We start from the raw sequence: 21,843 nt of genomic DNA, 5'->3' as shown, positions 1-21,843 counted from the left end.
CGGGGGCGTGTGCACAGCAGCCCATGAAGTAGCAGGTGAACAGAGGTGAAGTAAGATGAACAAGCATGAGAGAAGGAGAACAAATCTGAGCAGGAAAGGGGAGAAAAACAAGGCAAAGGGCTCAAATGGAAGAAGGGTCGCTTGATGGGAGAGACTCTTCTGGGCTTGATGAGGAGGGAGGGGAGGAGTGTTAGGATCCAGGCAGTGCGTGATTGTGCGTGTGTGAAAAAGTGAGAAAAAGGAAAGGAATGGCATCAATCTTGCTGAATCTGAATGGTCACTTTCTTTCATAAAAATAAACCTATGAGCAAGGCATTTAACAACCAGCATCTATCACAAAGCCCTGACACCGCCACAGTCCTACTCCCTTTCTGTCCCTGACAGTCATTAACAGGCCTCTCTGACTTCTCGCTTTGCTTTCTTATTGTGCGTGTGCTCCCGTTTGTGTGTGTCTGTCCACATGTAAAGCTCCCCACTGCTATACAATGTGTGTGGAATTTCACGCCGTAATCAGCCACAGACCGGAACACAAGGCAAACAAAGCAATCGGCACAAAAACACGCCGCAACACACACACACACATGCAAGCATCGTGTTGCAAACACGCACTTCAAGCAACGGCTGGCGAGATCTGGCAGGCTTTGAGATTTTTGCACTTTGCCCTCTTCTGCAGATGGCCAGTTACATGATCAGCTATGGTCTGCTGCACTGCAGCCACTCACCGAACTGTGCAAACACAGATCATGAAAACATCCACCAGCACTGGACCTGGGGCTAATTTGGGATTAGGGTGTGTGATGCCTAAAACAGCCTAAAACATCCTCACATTGATATGGAAATGCGACCAAATACCCCAAAAAAACAGTTACTTTAATGGTGAAAAAAACCTGTTTGTACATGCGCACACACAGATATACATATGAATGGCATGCGAGGGATCTGTCCCAGAGTTTGGTTGCGCCTATCAAAGCCTCGTCTCTCCCAGAGACCAGTCGGGGCCCAGCATTGCACACTTAGCATTAGAATACATCAATGGCACAGGATTGGAGGCACGCAGGCTTTCATACTCAGAAAAACCCACCTTCAGCCTCTATCTTCCCCTTTTTTACTCCCTCTTTGGTTCATCCCACCCCCACTGTTAGCCCTCTCCTATTATCTCCCACTCCTCTTACTCCCTCCTCCACTCCACATCCTACCGCGTCTTAAGACTCCACTCCCCCCTCCTCTCCAGAAGGAAGCCTTTTTAACCGTGACCAGAACTCAGAGCTGCATGGACCGTGACCACATAGCCATACAACACCAGATAGGCTGTGTGTGACTGTGTGTGTATGTGACTGACATAAAATAGTCATAGTTAGGGCTGCCACTGCTCAGTCACCCTCAGTGTTGTGAGCGTCTGAACAGGCTGCTTCAGATCCTGTTTATCTGTGTGGGATTCACTGTCGGGCCATCAGCATTCACCCCCAAAACTTCACTGACTAACTGACAAACTCCACTTAATGGAATCAAACTTGGCCCATCAAATGTGTGTCAGTGCATGCATTTGTGTGTGCGTGTTTGTCCCATCACTTCTGTCTGTCGATACCAAGAGACAGCCTTCAGCCAGAGAACAGAGGAGAGAGAGGGGAGAAAAAAAACAAGCCAACTCTCCTTTTCTCTCTAATTACAAATGACAAACCTGCTACCAAGAGTCGGTCTGGCACCTGACGACGCATGATAACCTCTCAGCTCTCTGCCAATATTCAGTAACAGACTGGAGGCTATCTGTGTGTGTGTGTATGTGTGTGTCTGTGAACATGTTGACTGACAGATTAAACAAGAACACCAAATCAAACAGTGTCCTGCCCCGTGGCTCTGATTTCCAATGACAAAGCAAGAAGTCTACGGCCAATATCTCACCTATCTTCCTCCTCTTTCCCTCTTTACTGCCCTTTTAGTTCATCCTCCACTTTACTTTCATCGATTTCCTCCTTGCTTGCTTACTTCCTTGCCCTCTCCCTCTCATACTCCGCACCTTCTGCTCGCAGTTTAAAAAGTAACCCTTCTTCTCGAGATCATCCATTTCCTCCCCGTTGCGTAATAATCAGGTTATCACTACATTGTGGCTTGTACTCTTACTGACTACTATCTCTAATCCCATTATAATGATCTAAAAGGCCATATACTGCGAGTGCCATGTGATATAATAAGTTTAGAACACGGGGAGGCTGTAACCTGCTCTCACATCATGCGCTCTCATTTTTCACACCCTGCTCCACTGTGTTGTTTCGGTCGTCTTCTATCTGAAGCAAACTGCACAAAGATGGTAAGAGCAGAGATGATGTACCAAAACCTTCATGTAGAATTTATTCTCTTGCGTTCAAGCACAACTTTTTATTTGCGAGAGCCACATACACTAAGTTTAAACTATTTGTTGTTCAGTCATATTGGAGTAAAAATAGAGCAACTAAGAAAACTTTAAGGTTGCCTGGTGATTACATTTGTTTGTTGCTGTCAGAGAACGACTGCAAATATCTTCAGCAGCCAACTGACTGCCCAGAGGTTCAGCATGTAACTGGACGACCGCTTTAAATCACAAAGCACCTGTACAGGTTGGTTCGTGGGAGGCAAGCTGTCTCCAAATGATTGCATCTGACTCTGACTGCAGTAACTCGTTTTGGTGAGGAATTTCTGAATTTCTCTTTCAAGTTTGTGAGGTTCTGTCTGGACTCTGGATGTAAATAGTTATCGTGTATTTGTCTGTATGTAGACAGGAAGAGATTTGTAGCAGATCTCAACACATTTCTGATTTTCACCAATTTATCACAGTTAATTACAACATGTAGCTGCCAACTCGACCCTGTTCAGTCACAAGCTAATAGCAGACTGACGTTTCAGTCTGAAGTCCAAATTTTCGACTTTGAAATTCAAAGCATCCGCACCAACTCCAGGTTAATCCAGGTTAATCCAGATTAATCCAGGTTAATCCAAGATGGCCGTGGTGAACGTAAACATTAGTAAAACTTTCATCTGAACCAGCATTGTTGTGTGTTGGAGACTTGCTAAGTCTGGTATGCACAGACCGCTGATCAGGCAAACAAACAAGTATTGCACTTTATTGGTAGTGATACATGAACGCCTCTCCGTAGCTAAAAAGATAAACAAATTCTATTTTTCTTACTTCTGAAACTTTTTTACTGGAATGTTTTTAACTCGAGAATGACATCACTTCTTCTGCACCATGTGTCTTATTGCTATTTTATTACTATCTTGATCATTTCAAGATGGCAACTGAATTCAAGCGATCCCAGACCTGGCCGCATTCTTCAAAGCAAGAATTTCAAAGGCAATGAGTGTGCAAGATTTTTGCACATGGTCGCAATAATTTTAGCCGTGCAATCTCCAAGTTGTTGCTGTGGGGCTTTGAGTCGCATAAGTGCGACACACACTGTTGTCTCTTAATGTGGATGTTCAAATTTGTTCATGTTGTTTTTAAGAAACGTTTTGTGTTTTTAAACAAACTTAAATGTTGGCTGAGAACTTTCTATAAAAAACATTTTGTGCAAAACTGGCAGAAATATGATTAGAATCAGAAACTGGTCTGAATTGAGCAAGAACTGGATGCCTGTCTTTAGATTTTTCAAGTATTCAAATCTCTGCCAGCGGACACATATCAGTTGGCACTTAAAAAGTTCAACATTCAGCCCCAGAATATAAGAGCAACTTGAAATATGAAAAGAAAGAGTCAGGCAGAGACAAGGAAAAGGGCTGTTTTCACACATTCCAACTGCAGACAACATCAAGAGTCCGAGTATTGTCTGAAGTTGCCCTTTCTCACATGTAGCACACAGCATGAAGTCCGCATCAGACGCGTTCTCACTACTGAAATATTAACTTTAATTTAGGCAAGGGGTGGCACCTGGGTAGTGTGTGCAGGAGGCACACATGACGCCCCCTCGCTTGCTGTGAATTCAGCAAACAATTAGCTGCACTGCTCCCGCATGAGCGTTATTGTACACAGACTTTGTACCACAGAGCTGGCAAGCTGAAGTCTGTTTAAAGTCAAATCTAAGACACATACAGATCCACCCGGCAATGCCTAGAAAAGCCCAGGGCTGCAGTGCATGTGTGAAAGCTGCATCATATACACGCCAACGCTGGCCTGAATGCACAGCAGACATGGGTTCACGCTACAGGGGTGAGCTTACACTTCTTCCCATTCACACTTAGTATTGAGTTAGCATTGACACCCTGCTGAATAGTCTTGTGAAGGCACAGGACGATGCTAACCGGCAGGCACTATCACTAGCCGCCCTGGTCCTTGGCGGAATAGCCGGGGAAGCATTGATATGGTAATGCTGGGGACATTTCAGGGCCAAAGCTTGGGACCGTGGGCGCTCTGTGATCCTCCAAGCCCAAAAAGGACAGATCTCCAGGGTATTGTGATTTCCCCAGTCAAGGCCCTGAGTGATCAGGATAAGCCCGTCCATGCCGCTTTAGTGCTGTCACTCAGCCGCTATTGTGGTCATGTGAACGGCCATTTTCATCACAATTGACCTCGGTTTTGGCAGTACTGTTCGGCAGGGCCCTCCTTTCTCTATTCTTTGGTGCCCTCCCTTTCCTTCTCCTTCACCCTCCATCAATGATTTTTTTTCTCTGTCTGGTTCTTCTTGTTGTATGCGCTCCCTGTCTTTTTTTTAAGTAACAACAATTGCCAGCAGATATGCCTTATGCAGAGTTAAACTGCTCTCCCGCTCTCTGCCTATCCTCATCCATCTCCAAAGCCACATCCAGCCTAAGAGGAGAGTAGCTTGGAGGTTCTGATTATCTCATCTGATACTATAGCAATGCGTGATGCAATACATATGTTGGGATTTACTGTTCACCTCTAGGGGAAAACACTCGAGTGTGTGCAGTGTGAGTGACATTTTACACACAGCGAGTGGGTGGTTGGGTGGCGCCGTTCTTTTTTCTTCAGTCACAATTTTGCAAACAGGACTGTATGTGTGTTTCTATGAATTTGTGTGTGACGGAGTGTGTTCTCTTTGTTCCATTTTATTTGATCAGGGCTGGTAGCAAATAACAATGTACCCCCTTGAGGAATCTATGGGGAGCAAAGACAGAGATTGCCCCTGTGTAACCAGTTTTTTCTTCGGCATATGTGCATGTGTTGGTGAAAGATAGTACGTGTGTGTGTGTGTGTGTGTTTGTGCATGGATGGAGGTGAGAAAGCAGAGGGGAAAAATGGAAAGAACAGCAGAGGAGGAGAAAAGGGAGAAGTATGCATATGTATGGGTCTAATACATGTGGGTAAAATGTGTGGGTGGTATGCTCGTAGGCTGTGGGGCATTCACATGCCTTCTTTCTTGATTTCGTTCTGCACCCCAGTGCAACACATATACGCATATTCACACACGCACACACATATACACAAATGCACGCAAACACTAGAATGGGAGGAGAGTTCGTCTGGCTGCGAAGAACTCAGCTCCATCAACACAACACATCCTATTTCCCAACATCTCCTCCCACATCTCCCTCTCCCCCGCCACCACCTTTATTTCCCTCTCTCCCGGGAAGTGACACAGAATTCTTTTTAACTGCAGTACATTCATTACAACAACCCTGCAACCCCCACATCCTCCACGCGCCCCTCCACCCCCCAATCCTCTACCCTCCTTCTCCCTCGCCATCGCACATGTGAAATAAAGAAAGTGGATGTAGCCACCTCCAGCAGCTGTCCTGGACTTAAAGCTTTCATTAAAAACAAGACAGGCGCTCAGGACAGAGAACTTGGCTGAGAGATAGTACACACTCATTCATATGCAGTCTTACTACGGTGGCGCTACCACATTGCCGTACCTCAAAGCTAGGAGAAGAGAGTAGAGCCTACAGACAGCGTGGGTGTTAGCGTAGAGGCCAGGCAGCATTGCTAGCTCTCAGCCATCCTCCTCTCCCTCCACTGACAACCATCAACTCTTTTCAGTGTACTCATGTATGCACCTCATTAAAATATATAACATACATACATTAAAAAAAAAACACATCTGAAGTCCAAACTAAAGGTCGAAAACTCAAAGGTATTCAGAGAATCACACGTGAACATGCTTAAAAACAGAGCAAGCATAGACAATACATACATAGATTTATTAATATCCATTTCATGTAAATCAATAACTGCAGCTGCTTTATAGAAGCACTAGATTTGTATAGCTGTTATGGAGCTCCTCAGATGTATAAATCCACAAAACCACAATTATTAGTGGATTCCAGCAAGAAATAAATAAATAAAGTATTTTATAAATTGATTATATCTATTGGTTTTCACCCAGAGAATTAGGAGACCAAATATCATTAAAGCTGTGTATTGCATTGCTTTCTCTTCCAATACGTCAATGACACACTGGCGTCAAACATTATCTGATTGATTAAAACATGCTCGAAAATGGATTCCCCAGAAAATTCGTAACAGAGTCACAACTTCACGACTCCTCATCATCGAGCTTATTAAATGAATAAGTGTAAAATGAGCAAGTTAACTAACTCACAGTGAAGAAAAAGCAATTCACAGGAGGAAAATGGTGAACAAATGAGAAAGCAAATCAGAGAGGCAATTAACTGACAAATTATTAAAACTGAATAATAATATAACGCACACACACACACACACACACACCTTCACAATAGATTGCAGTGAAGACTTAATACCTGCTTTTTGAGGGCATATTTTCCTTCATTTACAAAGATGCTGTTACATATTACAGATTGTGACGCCATCGCTATAGAGGACAATGTATCAAGATAATATTTGTCATCATCAGTTTCTCTGATGTCTTTGTCATCATCAGTTTTTGTCATCATCCGTTTACCTGTAGGGCGTTTGTAGACATCAGGGATGAAAAGATATTAAAAATTACTACTGGATTAGACACTAATATCCAGCAGTGTCGACACCAACACTCCTATCTTTGCCTCCTCCAGCTGACTTATACCTTCACGCAGCCTCTCCACTCAGTAGCAGCTGAACACTTGAACAGCAGTGAACCTTCACAAGACTGAATAACATTTTATGAGGAATTTCGTGAGGTTAGTAAAGCCTGGCCATCTTAAACATTAAGAGACAGCGTTAATTTATCAGGATAACACAATTATTTGTGTCTAAAAGGTGTCATGTTTCTCCTAAAATCCCAGATTGGAGCAGAGAAAAGTCTACCAGCAACTAGACAAAACCAGTGGCAGGCTAACTTAGCAACTCTGTTTGATCAGCAATGAAAAAATAGAGCCAAATCAGATTTTTGTCCCTAGCCTTTGCAGAAATATAACACTTGAAAAACACCTTTTTATTTCTGTTAAAAATAATATAAGAACAAACTATGTTATTTAAACAATTAAACCTTCTGGAGGCATTAATTTAATATATAGGCGCAAGTAACACACAAGGGTTTCTCCCGGGATAAACACACTTTTGAGTTTAAAAAAAATGTTTTTAAATACAAAAATATAAGTGTACCTATCAAATGTACAATAAACATGACATAACAATTTTTTCAAATAAATGTGATATATATAAAGAACGCAATTGTCCCGTGGAGCTATGTCACATATGTTTCCGTTTAAGAAATAAAATTTTGAAATAAAATCATGACATTGATGACATCACTTGACTTCCTGAGACATATTTCCTGACGGTCTATAGAATGTATTGTAATTTTTCTCTTCTGTCTCATAATTTCATAAGACACTTTAAGTCACTGGTTTGACCCAATTTTTTTGTAAAAAACAAAGAAAATAAAAACAGCAAAAAATTATTGTCAATAATAATAATAATAATAATAATAATAATAATATGTTTTTGTGTAGAGTATGTCTCACAGGTTTGATGCCTTTTAGCAGCTATTTTGTTAAAAGCATTTTTCCTGAAAATTTGTCACTTACTTACTTAATGGTAACATCATTGACGCCCATCTATAGAAAAACTTTATCAAAAGCTGTTCACAGAATATTATAACATAATCCTCCTTTTGTCAGGAACGTTCAAACAAAGTGTCTCCAAACGGTTTACCTCGATGTTACTGTGTGTGTGTTTTTTCCTGTCTCAAATAAAACGTGTCACAGACACTGACATGATAATAAAGTTAAATCAATGAAATTATGTTAAACTTAAGGAATGAATCATTACTTATTTTGAAGTATTTTCATAGTTATAGCAAACAGATGGCTGCATACACCTGATTGGAAATGGTAACATATAATTTATTTTTGTATAATTTTTAATATTCTGTGACTCTGGCTACGTGTGCTAAATGTTTAAAGTAACACCAGTGACAAAAAAGCAGGACATGGTGTCTATAAATAAGTAGGGAAATAAGATTTAAATCTGTCATTTTTGTAAATACATAAAGTCAACGAGTTATGTAATAATGCAGTCGAAGTTAATGCCAAAAAACGAAAGCAATTCTAAGACATCTTGGTGTCGCAAAAGCAAATATTTTGCAGAATGACGCAAAAGCAGAGCACTACCTCAGACGGCCTAAAAATACTCGTTTTTTTTTTTCCTTTGTTGCACTAGGAGAGTGTTAACGTGTTTGTCATACACACACCTTACAGTTAGATGTTTTTTGCACTTAAACACAATTTTGTCATTGATGTTACGATTTGTTGGATCTTTACGAAAAAACGATGCGTCTTAATTTTCTGTCAATTTTTTTCTCCACTAGTACTGAAAACTTTACCAAGTTCTGAGTATTTTCCAGCTTATCATTACTGAGTTTGAAATTTTAGCATCTTAAATTGAACAATACAGCAATAACCAATATAAAATTACAATTTAAGGCTGCAGATTATGATTCGAATCATCAGCTAATCTCTCAATAATTCATGTGTTTCCAACACAATTTCCATCAGCCTGAGGTAATGCTTTGAGGTAAGTTTTTTTTCAGTCTTCTCATCAGAGATACACATAATGGAATATATAAATAGATCACATTTTAAAACTCTAAGGAAATTTGTGCTAAAAACTAATAAACTCCTTTTTTAGCCTACAACATATTAACTGTATTCTTATTGCTGACCAAAAGTAGTTAAAATAATTATTTTTAATCTTAATGATTTACTTTTTTTTAAATAAATGTGAAATACCTTGTTTTTATCCAAAACCAGACACATTTCACACAAGTCCTCAAATGAGAGACAATGAACTGATGAATCATTGTGGATTAATTTCTGTAGAATGAACTGTTTTGGTACAAAGCCACATACACACAAACGCATACCAGTTAAAACTAGTACAGAACCGCTGCATCACATTGGCATTCACCACACAAGTGCAACCTGGACAAGATGTGAATACAACAAGAGGAATCCCTCATAAAGAAGCTCTAATAAATGCATACACTTAATACACACACACACACGCACTGAGAGCTCATTGTCTGATGTGAAGAGAGACTTGAGAGTAGTAGGATGATGCAGAGGAGGACAATGAGGAGGAGAAGAGGAAGTGATGCCAAGAGGCCGAGCCAACAAGTGAGATGAAGAGGTGGAGGGAGGGCCGAGCAGCAGATACACGGCGAGAGAGAAGAGGAACAGGCTGAAACATCCAAGAGAAGAGTGCAGAGTCTGTAGGACACCATCGATCCAGCTTTGGCAGAAATAGACAACCAGACCAAGAGCGGCACAGGCTCTCTGAGGCACACTGACTGACAGCAGCATGGCTGGCCCTACACACATCAGAACAGCAGGAGCTTTTCATGCTGTACATGAACACTTAACACCCACACACAAGCATCCATGTGTACGCACAAACACATTAACAATGAAGGCACAGATAAAACCACCAGGAAATCACAGGCAAAAAAACGGAGATTGAGACCAACATCAACAGCACGCGCATGCTTGGCAGAACTACTACATATTTTCTGATAAAAAAATAAATAAAATCATACAGCTTGTTTTATGCAGCACCACCTGGAACCAGTTAACATTACGGCACAACAATCTTTTCAAGCTCATTCCAAAATGAATCCAAAACTTGTAGTCGTGATTTATGCACACAAAGTAAGCAAGCTATAGCTACAAATACAAACCTCAGCTTTTCCTGCGTCATATTCAAACCAAGTTTCCACTTTTGATCACGACAAATATGTGGTATATATATGTTCGTTTGGATTGTAGGGCCTCGTAAAACGATTAACAGGACACTTTCAAAAGCTACAATAATCGGACATGAAATCAATCAGATATGAGTTAGTTGGTTAAGCTTTTTCTGCTGAACATTTTTGGGGATTTTGAGCTAGCGGTCAGAAAACAAGCAATCTGGTGATGTCACATGTGACTCTGGCCTCTATTAAAATGTAACAAGCAAATTTCACTTGTCCTGTTATATCACACAAATTATCTGAGAATATTACAGTCGATTAGACTTCAGATAATATGTTAATTGGTAATGGAAATGTCCATTTAAGTGATTTCAATAACAATGATCTTAGTGATATAATTGCATTTCGAAATCTTTTTTTAATTAGCACCAAGGCTGTATAAAAATTAAAAAAGAGGCTCTGTGTTTTCAGTATACCTGTCACATGACATTGATAATGAAAATAAATCACCAGCCCACCTAACCAACAGTACTCTTCAGTAGCCACTTGGGGACGGCTTAAACTGGGAGTCAAACCCATTAGATCAACAGGTTTAAATGCTCAAGCTTAGAGATGATATTAGCATGTTTACAACACTGTTTAACTCACTATTTTTTTTTATATTCAGGCTTAAAGTTGGGGTCACTCAGTCACACAGTGAGCGGCAGCCGATCCTCGTCTCAGTGAAGCTCTCCCAACAGTGTTTGTGGTTTTAGTGACTTCTGCAGTATTATTAATTATATCAAAAATAATATGACCTGTTGGCAGGTGTTCAAGAAGTTTTTGCTTCAGTTTTGAAGAATGAAATCGCTGCTGTTGTTGCTCTGTTGTTTAACTCTGTACATTGCACCCATTAGCTTGCTATCCAAGCTTGCTATTACTAGCCAATAGCAGAGCACTTCTTTTTCTCTGAATGTGGCTGCTGCTGGCTCCAGAATAACAATATGGTGATGACGCCGGCACTAGGCTGGAATTTTCAGTGGCTGCATCTTTTATGTACAGTCTATGTGCTGCGCAGATACAGAATGAAGAAAAACGAACCAAAGTGTCATGAATGCAACAACCCTCATTTCAGCCTTATCATCATGCATACATTTTCTGCAGGTGGTTTTGGGACTAAAGCAGTCTGAGTGACTGCTTTGCATTGACCCATCAGACCGGCTGATTGTCAGCTTTACTGACTGGCTGCTGTGGCCATCAGGAGCAGAGTGCTTGTGCAGCGAACATTTCTGCCTCCCTCCCTGGCCTGGCTGGGACTGATTAAAGCCTTCTGCTGAAACAAGGTCATAATTCACTTAGCCATTTCCCAATTTCCGCATAATTACCCTCCTGCTTCACAAACGCTAACATGCATGAACACATCCGCACCCGCACACATTCGCACTGAAGCTCAGACACAAACACATTTCCTCTCTGATTTGTGTCATTACTGAGAAGAGAGTGGTTAAAAGGTTTCAGAGTTGGCCTCTTAGTGACAGCTTAAATGGATAAAACCTCAATTAAAGACTCTCTCCCTCTCTACATGCTGTCTCTCTGTGGATGGAATAAGCATAATTCTGCGTCCTGTGCATTTTGCTGAAGTGAGGACCTTTTTCCCTACTACCAGGTGCTAAAACAAACCTTCACAGTCAAGACTTTCACACCACAATTCTTCCTGTCTTACGAAAACCTGTTACAGAGAAGCTAACTTCCCAATAAAAGCTCCCATCATTCCCTCACAATTCAGATCTGATGATGTTTACGTCTTGACGAGCCGATAACAATATTCATAACTGAAGCTCAACAATAAACATCAACATTTCTACCCAGCGAGCAGTGACAATAGAAACATTTCTCCTTCCCTGCTGCGCCTCTGTATTGTCCTGGCTGGCATCAGCTGATTCCTGGTTTGTGCAGAGTTGGATGCAAACAGCTGCATTTTTCACGTGGAACTGTACTGTCTTTATGCAGAGGAATACTAATTGTCACGTCAGTAGAGTTTATTAACGCTAGACCACTCCGCTCTGTTGTGATCAGGCTCAGCATATGGCCTCAGACTGCCGCTCTGCTGCTATCATTAGCCGCGTCACAAACACACCATTGGAGCATCTGGTGTGTGCGTGCGCGTCCGTGTGTGTCTGTGCAGGAGCTGACAGTCATTATTAGTACCCCCAAAGCCCCTAGAGCGCTGGTGGGGAATAGAATATAGAGAATGCTCACATATACTTCACACATACACACACCAAAACAGCTTGTAAACATCGCAGCCTTGTTATTAGCACCTGATTACACTGCTGGAGCTTAGACAGCGGCTCAGAGTATTATGTACATATCAACAACAACATCAAGTGCGTGCATCTGTGTTTATGTGTGTGTGTTTTGTCTGCTCTGACTCCAGCTCGTCGCTATGGGACTTGTTCTCTGCGGACAATTTGCTCAAATTTAACACATGGGTGGGAAAGATAAATTCTTGTTGCACCCCATACTTTGCCTAAAATCTACAGATAACAAGGGAAGACGGTCATTCAATAATTTGGCCGTCAAGGAAAATGGCAATTCATCCGCTTCAAACGGCACCGTTTTAAGTTAAAGCGCTGCGTGACTCGGTGACTCTGATGTGGCCCCTCTTGTTCTTGCAACGTGATTTCTGAGGATACTCCTCTTTGCAGTCACCATTTGATTTGTGCACACACTGCTTCTGTCCTGAGATAAACTCCAGGTTATGCTGAACAGACCTCGACTTTAAGAGCATTAACAGAAAAGATGATAATGTGTTGGACTGTGTGAACTCGTGTGTGCCATTGTGCAAGTATATCATTTACATTTTAAGGTACGCGGTGATTTGCATCTGTTTAAGCTTAGAAAGTGGTCAAGTTTGAGTCAGTGGTACAGCGGTAAGAAGAAAGCAGAACTATTAGCAATGCATATAAGGTTAAATATTTTTGGAGTACGCTTAGGTGAGAGACTAGACGACCAGGGCTGTGCCATACCATAGAGTTCACAATAACTATGCAATATAAAAGTGTCATATTGCAACGTCATGGGTTTATGTTCAACAACAAGAAACACTCACAGATACAGAAAACAATATGACAAGTCCAGGCATGTCTGAGAGGAAGAGCACCTAATACGAGAGCTACTTCAGAAACCTCCAACAAAACATGCAAGTAAACTGTTCTTGATAAAGGTCGAAACAACACACCTGTTTTAGTGTATATACACCTTTAGGGCTACAACATAAAGTTACGTTGGCTATTGTTAAACTGAACTGTTAAGTCATGTTTTACTTTTACTTAAAATTCCCAGAAAAACACTACAGGGGTACTTTTGTGCTTTCATTTGAGTGACGCTGTGTCACTGTGTTTAATGCTGTGTCACTACTATTGTAATATAATGCTGCTGCCGGCACCTTGTTTCAATAGATTCACACTTCAAAGTAGAAACGGTGACATCAGTGACAGCATCTTATTGGAAATGAAGGATGAAAAATGCCCTTCATTTACTTATAAATTCTGCTGCCTGCAAGCATCAATCAATCACTGTTCATTTTAATTTTTTTTCTGTATCATCAGAAATATCATTATTGCAATTTTTTTTTGGTATCATGATGTAAATTTGAGACTATATGTTGTATACTATGTTGCCCACCTCTCCAGACAACGCAGAAATGGAAATGGTGAACAACAGACTCAATGCTTAAAAATGATTTGATTTTCTTGTAGTAAGACTCTTTCTCTGTTGAGGACCACAGAAGAGTTACTGTAATTCAAAAACACTGAGAGTAAGTAACGGGAGAGCTGACTCATATTTGTCCCTGGCTGTTTTTCAGATCCTATTTTGGCTGCAATCTCTTGTGCTTTGCTACAAAAGCAATCCCACTGTTACTATAACACAGTGCAGTTTAGCAGTGAGTGTTGGGCAATGAGTAGAGTGAAGCGAGTGAGATGGAGGAAAGAATTTGCACCGCATTTTGAGATCACCCAATTTTCACACCTGGCCAGAGCCCAGGTGTGGCTGTCAGATTGTTGCTTTAGGAAAGTTGCATTAATTGGACAACACTCGCCCACCGTGTCTGAACACCTGAGCTTTTAATCACTTTAAGACTGTCCAGACAGCACTTCTGTGAGAGTATACAGTGGCCTTAACACAGAACACAGCAAGAAAAGCAATCACTCACACTCTTAGTCCCGTCTTTGGTTAGACTGCAGTGGCTGGAAGCACCAATAAGGAAACACATGCACGTTCCAAATGCCACACGAGCACCAACCTAGAAAATTTTTTTAAATAACAGCTTCTAAAGAAATTAATCTCATATTGATGCATGATTTGAGCCACACCACTGGGTCTGTTGCATGATCAAGCTTTTCTACTCTGTTATTTAAATCAGCTTTTCCTAGTCAAACTGTGACTATTAGCACAGAATTTCCAAAATAAAATATGTGCTTTCTTCATAAATATACATGCACATTCCAGTAGATGTAGACATATACTGAAGCAATTAAAACCAACTTTAAGTTACAGACTGGATGAAACACTACTATACTAGTGTGATTAGATCTTTTACTAAGGGCAAATCTGGAAATTATGTGCAACACGTTATTGATTATACCCACTGACCTACAAAGCTTCAATACCAATCACTGTTTGTAATATACAATGAAAGAGGTTTCTGTGTCCGAAATATGTGTTTGTTTTTATTAGTCAGTGTCATTAATCGCATAGGTCACTCATCCAAGACCCAACACTGACAATTTCCAAGTAAATCGATATCACATTATCAATACATACTGGTCATATGTGGATTAGCCTTGACGTTTTGGCCGGTTGACATACTGATCTATAAGAAATACTGATTTATTCAGTATTTCTTCACGACAAGGTTGTGTAAAAACGCAGATGAAATTTAAAACTGACTCGGTCTGCAACAATACAGCATTTATGTGCAGCTCACTGCAGCCCACCAAGCTACACCTCCACCTCCCATGAGGTTGACAACCAAAAATAAATTCTCAACCAGTTAGAAACACTGATAGGATTATAAATACAGGGAACCACATTACTATCAAACACATGCACCAGTTTTTAATTATTCCTGGTCATAAAAATAGGCATATTCTTTCTAAATCGATGGTTTACTTCTCTTACCGAGGTCGTGTAGGAAGATTAATTTAGCAAAGACTGTTTAACTCAGCTCTGAGGTGAAAGCATTTCTACTCCTCAACAACACAGTGTTGGTAATTCTAACAGGGAATCTAAAAGGCTTGATAACAACACCCTCTGCTAACCACTGAGCCACCAGAACAAGATCAGCAGTCACATAAATCAATACCAATCCTGGGTCAGATATTTGTACCTGTGAGACCTTTACTTTTTGCCAGGCTTGATCACAATTGCCGGACTCACAGTGACTCTCAGATGTGTGTTAGTAGAATTACAGCCGTAAAATTCCCCCACACCTCGACCCCCCAAAAGCTCTTTTTGAATCCAACCATTACAGTGACCAGTTAGTGCTAAACCCAAGGCCAAGCAAGCACGAACACTTAACATCAGTACTTCATTTTCACAGCAACGCTTCCGATTAGTCGATGGTGTAAGCGAGACAACATTTGAGGAAATGAAAGGGCCAATCGAGATGCAGAAAAAAAAACAAAAAAAACCAAAACATGGTGGGCTTGATTTTTCAGGGTTTTTGAGTGTTTCATGTGTGAGCTTTGAGAAAGATGCACGGCAAATGGCTTTAGTCAACATTTCAAAGTGTAAAAGAGGAGAGGAGAGAAGAAACAGGAAGAAAGTGTAGGTGGCGAAAGGTGAAGAAGAACTCAAAACAATGCAACATACCTTCTAGCACATGCAGTTCAAGTTTATTTGACAAAGCAGGAAATATCGCATAAAATCGACATTAAATTAAAATACCACCACCTTATGAGTGCTTTCAGGAGAATGAGAGAAAGACACACACCCTTTATATCTGGCTCATCTGCAAAGTTTAAAAAAAAAAAAAAAATTGAGAGGAAAACCATTCATTTATTTTCCTCCTTTGCATCTCTTATTGCTCCTCTCACCTACCAAGCAATGACTGTCCAATCAGAAAAAAATGACTGCAGCATGCACACGCATATATAAAGAGTGAGGAGCAGCGCAGGACAGAGAAGACCACTGAATCTTGTTACGCAAACAGGAGTCATCCATCACACAGGTGTTCCCTATTGCTTTTAATTAATGACATCTCTGTGTGAACGTCTGACACCACGCATGGACACACACCTGTACACCATGTGGCCTCATGATTCCTTACTAACGAACAGTCTGATAAATATGTCTATAGCACAGTTAGAACCCTGTGTGAGGCTTTTGCTGCAAGGGTGCATCAACACACATCACAGCTGTGGCACCTCAAACATCACGGATAGATGGGTTGTACACACACATGCATGCCACGGGTCTGGTGATTGTGAGTAATACTCTTCTTTGTGCAGCTACTTATAAATGTAAATACTGTTGTCCCGAGTAGGGCTCAGAGACCGATAGTTTTGCGTTGCTGTCGAGGAGAGTGTTGATTGGCCTGCTCGACCCTCCCGTCTGCCTTAGAGTCTCCCTCTTTCTTTCTCAGGCACAGCCGCGTGTACGAACTCGCCGCGCGGATCAGGGCACCGGCCGGGCATTATTATCATCATTATTTTGAAGGCCGCCCTGCCCGTGCCCTATTACAATTCAACACAGCATCCACCTGAATTCGTCCTCCCTTCTCCAACCAGTCTCGCAGTGTTTCTCTCTCTCGCCGCCTCAGTCTTCTCATATTCCTGGCATTATTTCTCTCCTGCCTTGCGTGACGTGTCTCTGTTCACTCCGACAAGCCGGATGAATATAAAACAAGTTCCACCTTGGCATCGATTACCACACATGCACATGTGCATTGGTATGAGGAGTAAATTCTCCCTGCAACAGCTGGCTTTATTCCAGAGGTATGCATAGAGGTGACAGTGTCATGAACAAACACACGCACAAGCACGCACACACACACACACACAACGCACACGTAATGCCTACAGTTTCTTATGTGTTTGTTTATCCGCAGCCTAATTGCTTGAAAAATATACAACTGATAAATTAAGAGATATCAGCAGATATCTATTATGCAAATCAGTTAACTGCTGTGTTATTAAATTACACGCATACACATGTATAGCCACGCACACGCTCGCGTACGCGCGCGCTCACACTCGCAGCAGTGGTTAATTGCCAGGTGGTGGAAGATAATGTGTGATTTAACAGGCTGATGGATTTGTTTTTGTTTCGGTCACCCATCAATGAACACAGACATCTGTAACAGGGCAAACACACATGCACACACTCACTCTCACACAAACACGCAAAAAATATGCACACCGTTACACACACATTCATGCCCAGGGATATCAGTGACAAGTGACTGATAGGCGGTGGCACCAGCCTTTGTGCGAGACGCAAACGTGGGAAATAATCCATCTTATAGAAGTTTAAAAAAGTACACAGCAGCGATGTGCGTGTGTTTTTACGTACACACACAAAGCTGCGCATGTAAGTGGGCGAGCTAGCATGCGCACAAATGTAGGCCTGCAGACCCACATTTCTGCAAGCGTGTGTGTGTGTGTGTGTGTGTGAAATAGTTAATGCTTGGTAACAGTCTCAGCCTGTCTCTTGTGGTTGATGAGTGGCTTGGGGTCAGAAGCTGGTTGAGAAACTGCTGGGTCCTGAGGCTTTACAATGTGTTTACCACTCAATCTGACAGCAATACTACAGCTTATTATTGGCCTTCTAAACCTCCACACTACACTGCAAGTTAGAGAAACTCCAGGGAGGCGGATCGCCAACGGCTAAAGACACGCCAGCCAACCTTACAAATGTCGGATGTTGTGCTGTTGAGTACAGAGATTAAAATAAATGCTGGAAATAGGATCTGCGCTGCAGAAAAATGGTTCAGTAGTGAATGAAAGAGTAGATTAGACAGGCTCTCCTGCCGTTTATCTGTCTTTTATGTCCCACTGTCCATGGCCCCTTTGTCTCCTAACTCACTAAGTAGGCTGAATTGAAAAAGTTAGCCCCACTCACTGCTCGTGCATTGTCATTGTGCATGTGTGCAGTGAGAACGAGAAAGAGAGAAAAAGACGGGGAAGATCAGGGATGAGGCAGGTCCGCTGAGATGCGGCTTGTTCTTTAATTAAACACAGTCTTTTATAAAAGACTCACACTGCAGGGGCTAAGAATATTCTGCCACTGGGATGAAAACAGTAAAGGCAGGGAACCTGCCGAGAAAGAAAAGACTGACTGCTGGGCTCTGCAGTGCTCGAGTCCTGGACAGTAGGGTTAAAGGTTAGGCTGCTCCAGACTGCTTGAGTTCTTGCCCTGCTTTTTCTAAAAAAAAAAGAAAAGAAAAGAAAAAAAAAGAAAGAAAAAAATGACCACACGCTGAATTTACAACAAAAAAAAAAAATCAGCTGAAATTGCTTAATTGAGTTTGCACTTCACCAAGGTTAACGCAGCTCATGTTACATCGAGCTGACTGAACCGAGGTCTGGGGTTCACGTCTCGCCTTTCTTTTATGCCTTTTAGCGTGTTTCTTTTTCCTGCGTTTTACCAAAATCAACTTCTGTCTCTTACATAAAAAGCGAAGGTGGAATTTCATTAGCATTTATTATCAAATTTTTATAGCGGGGGGGGGGGGGGAATATAGAAATTGAATATGAGCACCTTCCACGCGGGCGGTGCTTGGAGAATAAATACCGGCTAAAATGCATTAGCAGCAACTGTGCGTGCAATATTACTCTCTAAAATGTGCAGAGATTATTTTCTTACTTTCAGGAAAACTAATATTGTTTCCACTCACGTCACAACGAATATCCTCATACCTTCCGCGTCTATTACTTCACGCAGCATTTTATGTGTAGTAATTCTGCTGCGAGGTATAAATACACCTGCCTCTCTTTGTTTTATTCCACGCTGTAAACTAAAATCACTGGCCTTGAGTAACCGTTGGCGGGCAGACTCATTCATCCTCCTTAAAGTAAAACAACGCCGTATTTTCTGACCTTTCACTTTGTTTATGCTTTTAATAAGCACAGTCATAAAAGAACCGCTATTTATCCGACTGCTCATTCGAGGAGGTCGGTAAATTCTGTTGAAGAGGTAAATATCACATGCTGAGCTGCTCTGAGGGACACCTGGTATCCAAAACACTTTGTGCACAAAGACAGGATTCACTGCAAGATGGAGCGCGAAAAGGTAGGTGCGTGCTCTCTTCTGTACTTCTGACACATAAAGCTGTGATTTTCTGACATTATTGAGACAAGCCGACTATATTAAATCTAACAACTTACTAAAAATATGGCTTCCACGTTTCATCTGTGTTCATTCAAGCGCAGGACAAAGTGCCTGTAGGCCATGTTGAAACATGGCTGTTAAAACATGCAACATTTTACTATGAATTCTACCAGGAAACATAAACCCAGAGTGTGTTGCAGCAGACTGACGCTTCATTCTTAAGAATCCAGTGGCAGAGCCCTGAACTCAAGAGGACAGTATTAGAAAGGCAGCTTTCCAAAAAGAGGGGGGGGAAAGAAGAAAGACGAGAGAGAGAAAAAGCTTTTTCACTTGATTCGAGATAGGGGCGAGGAGCGAGGGATTAGGAGGATAACAAAAAGGCCAACGGACTGAGTGTAAACAAGAAAGGGGGTTAGGAAGGGATAGAAGGAGAGAGCAAGTTGGAGAGGGAGCGGGAAGGAGAGATTGAATAGTGACACTGCTACAACACAATGGGGTCAGGATGAAGAAGTGCTCCTAATTGAACCAGATAGAGGAGAAGACAGAGAGAGGAGAGGAAGGCAAGAGAATCACATGTGATTTCCTTCCTTTTCTTCTCTCTGTTCTCATCCACCATAGGTGTAGCAGAGACGGGGAGAGAAGGGGGGGGTAAAATGTTACAAGCAGAGATTGGTGGCTGAGTAGGGAACAGAAACCAAATATGTCTGACCAGTTGTGCAACAGAAGGTGTTGAAAAGATGGTTTGGAGCCACCTTGACTTCACAGCAGGGGTCTGACAGAGCTGTTTGGGGCTCAAAAATAGCTTAGGAGAAACGTGAGAGGCCTGCTTAAACAGTGCCTGTGGATCTACATCATTTCTTCCATTAAGTTTAAAAAAAAAGAAAGACAGACAGAGAAGGTGACTGCTGCAAGGCTGATAGAGGCTTTAGAAGCAAGGCTCACAAGAGAAATAAACAACTGATGAAGTTCAAGTGTGATGGTACAAATACGTCAGCTCGGGCCAGACAGAGCACATCATTTTCTTCCCTTTAGAGGGGGCAGATTAAGAGAAATAGTAGACACACACAAACACAGACTGGTAAACATAAGAAAAATGGGGTCTTACTGTATGTTAGAGCTGTTCCAGTAAACGGTATGCCTGTTGGCTGACACCTGGAGCAGGTTCGCCCAGGTGAGACTTATTAGCACCCAGAGAGACAGCGCTACCAGAGCCATGCTCTCGGCTCCTCTCTCGGCCTCCGATCCTTTGGTCTCTCCGGCCACACTCTCGGTCCCTTCACCCCACCAACCAACGCGACTCAAACATCCCAGCAAATGCCTAACAAACGGGAGAGGGGGAAAACAGATGCTTCATGCATTCATACAAAACGTTCAAAGTCCATACCTGATGTAGTAAATAAGTGTTGGAAAAACTCAAAAGTCTATAGCGCTGTAAAGTAACTGAGAACCCTCCCCTCCTCCGTAAACCAGACCTCCTTCCCTCCCTCCCCAACAAATCCTGGGGGCTTCAAGTAAAAAAAAGGGAAAAAAAAGAAAAAGAAACGGGGAGGGGGGGGAGTATTGTCCGTATGTGCGGTCCCCCCTGCTTTTTCTGACTGAGCTGATCCTCTCTTCTCACCGGGAACTGCTGCTTGTGAACCCGCCAGAGGAGTGTGGGAGGACGGTACTGGGTCCAAACGGGAGGTCGGTCTTTCGTTGAGCACCAAACAGCCCGGTGCGCCGGGAAAGAGTTACGTGCTGCAGATGTGGAAGGAAAAAAACAAGGCTCAGGCTACTGAAGAAAAAAAAATGAAGGATGAAAAAACGATGCAAAAATCAAAGATACTGAGCAAGTCCACCTCTTTTTGTCCCTAACTGTTCTTTTTCTTCTTTATCAGGATGCTACTGCAGTTCTTTTTCCGTCCAAGGATCCGAGAAACGCAAAGCACACCACTGAGCTCTATTATCGCTGCAAACAATTCAAGCAGCCAGTTTCATTAGGTCTTCAAGACTCTTTCCGACAACCATCCTTTACGGTGAGCACCCTGCCCACCCGTCTCTCTCCCTTCTCTCTCTCTCCTCCTTCTCCGCCTCTCTCTGTTTGGTAGGCAGCACTCGTTCACTTTTTAACTCCACCCCCAGCGAGCGACAAAAGCGCATTCCTCCAATATCGTGGCCGAGCTGCAGTCCATCAGGCATCACTGCAACTTTAAGTTTTTTCTTCTTCTTCTTTTGGTCAACTGTTCGACCTCCACCGATGGCGTGAAAGTAAAAAGCTCCGAATCTCCCTCGGTGCCAGAGAAGTCTGCAGCGACCATCTGTATTTATACCCCCTCACCGCACTCAAACACACACACCGAAGGACGTGTGTGTGTGTGTGTGTGTGTGTGTGTGTGTGTGTGTGTGTGTGTGTGTGTGTGTGTGTGTGTGTGTGTGTGTATCCTTGAGTTGTCGGATGTTTCCGTTTATTACA

General features: G+C 42.1%; 1 protein-coding gene across 1 annotated transcript in view; it reads right to left on the bottom strand.

The window, feature by feature from the left end:
- The window catches only part of efna3b (ephrin-A3b), a 69,366-nt gene extending 47,826 nt beyond the window's left edge, over window positions 1-21,540 (bottom strand). The window contains exons 1-3 of the mRNA XM_004541273.5: window positions 21,230-21,540; window positions 21,010-21,128; window positions 20,497-20,709 (exon numbers count right to left, since the gene is read on the bottom strand). Coding sequence (XP_004541330.2) covers window positions 20,497-20,606 — 110 coding nt within the window. The 5' untranslated portion in view covers window positions 20,607-20,709; window positions 21,010-21,128; window positions 21,230-21,540. The remainder of the gene's footprint in view (window positions 1-20,496; window positions 20,710-21,009; window positions 21,129-21,229) is intronic.
- Window positions 21,541-21,843: the final 303 nt, after the last annotated feature.

Source organism: Maylandia zebra, linkage group LG11, assembly GCF_041146795.1.
Source record: "Maylandia zebra isolate NMK-2024a linkage group LG11, Mzebra_GT3a, whole genome shotgun sequence".
NCBI classification, from domain to species: Eukaryota; Metazoa; Chordata; class Actinopteri; order Cichliformes; family Cichlidae; genus Maylandia; species Maylandia zebra.
This window is presented reverse-complemented; position numbering and strand designations above follow the sequence as displayed.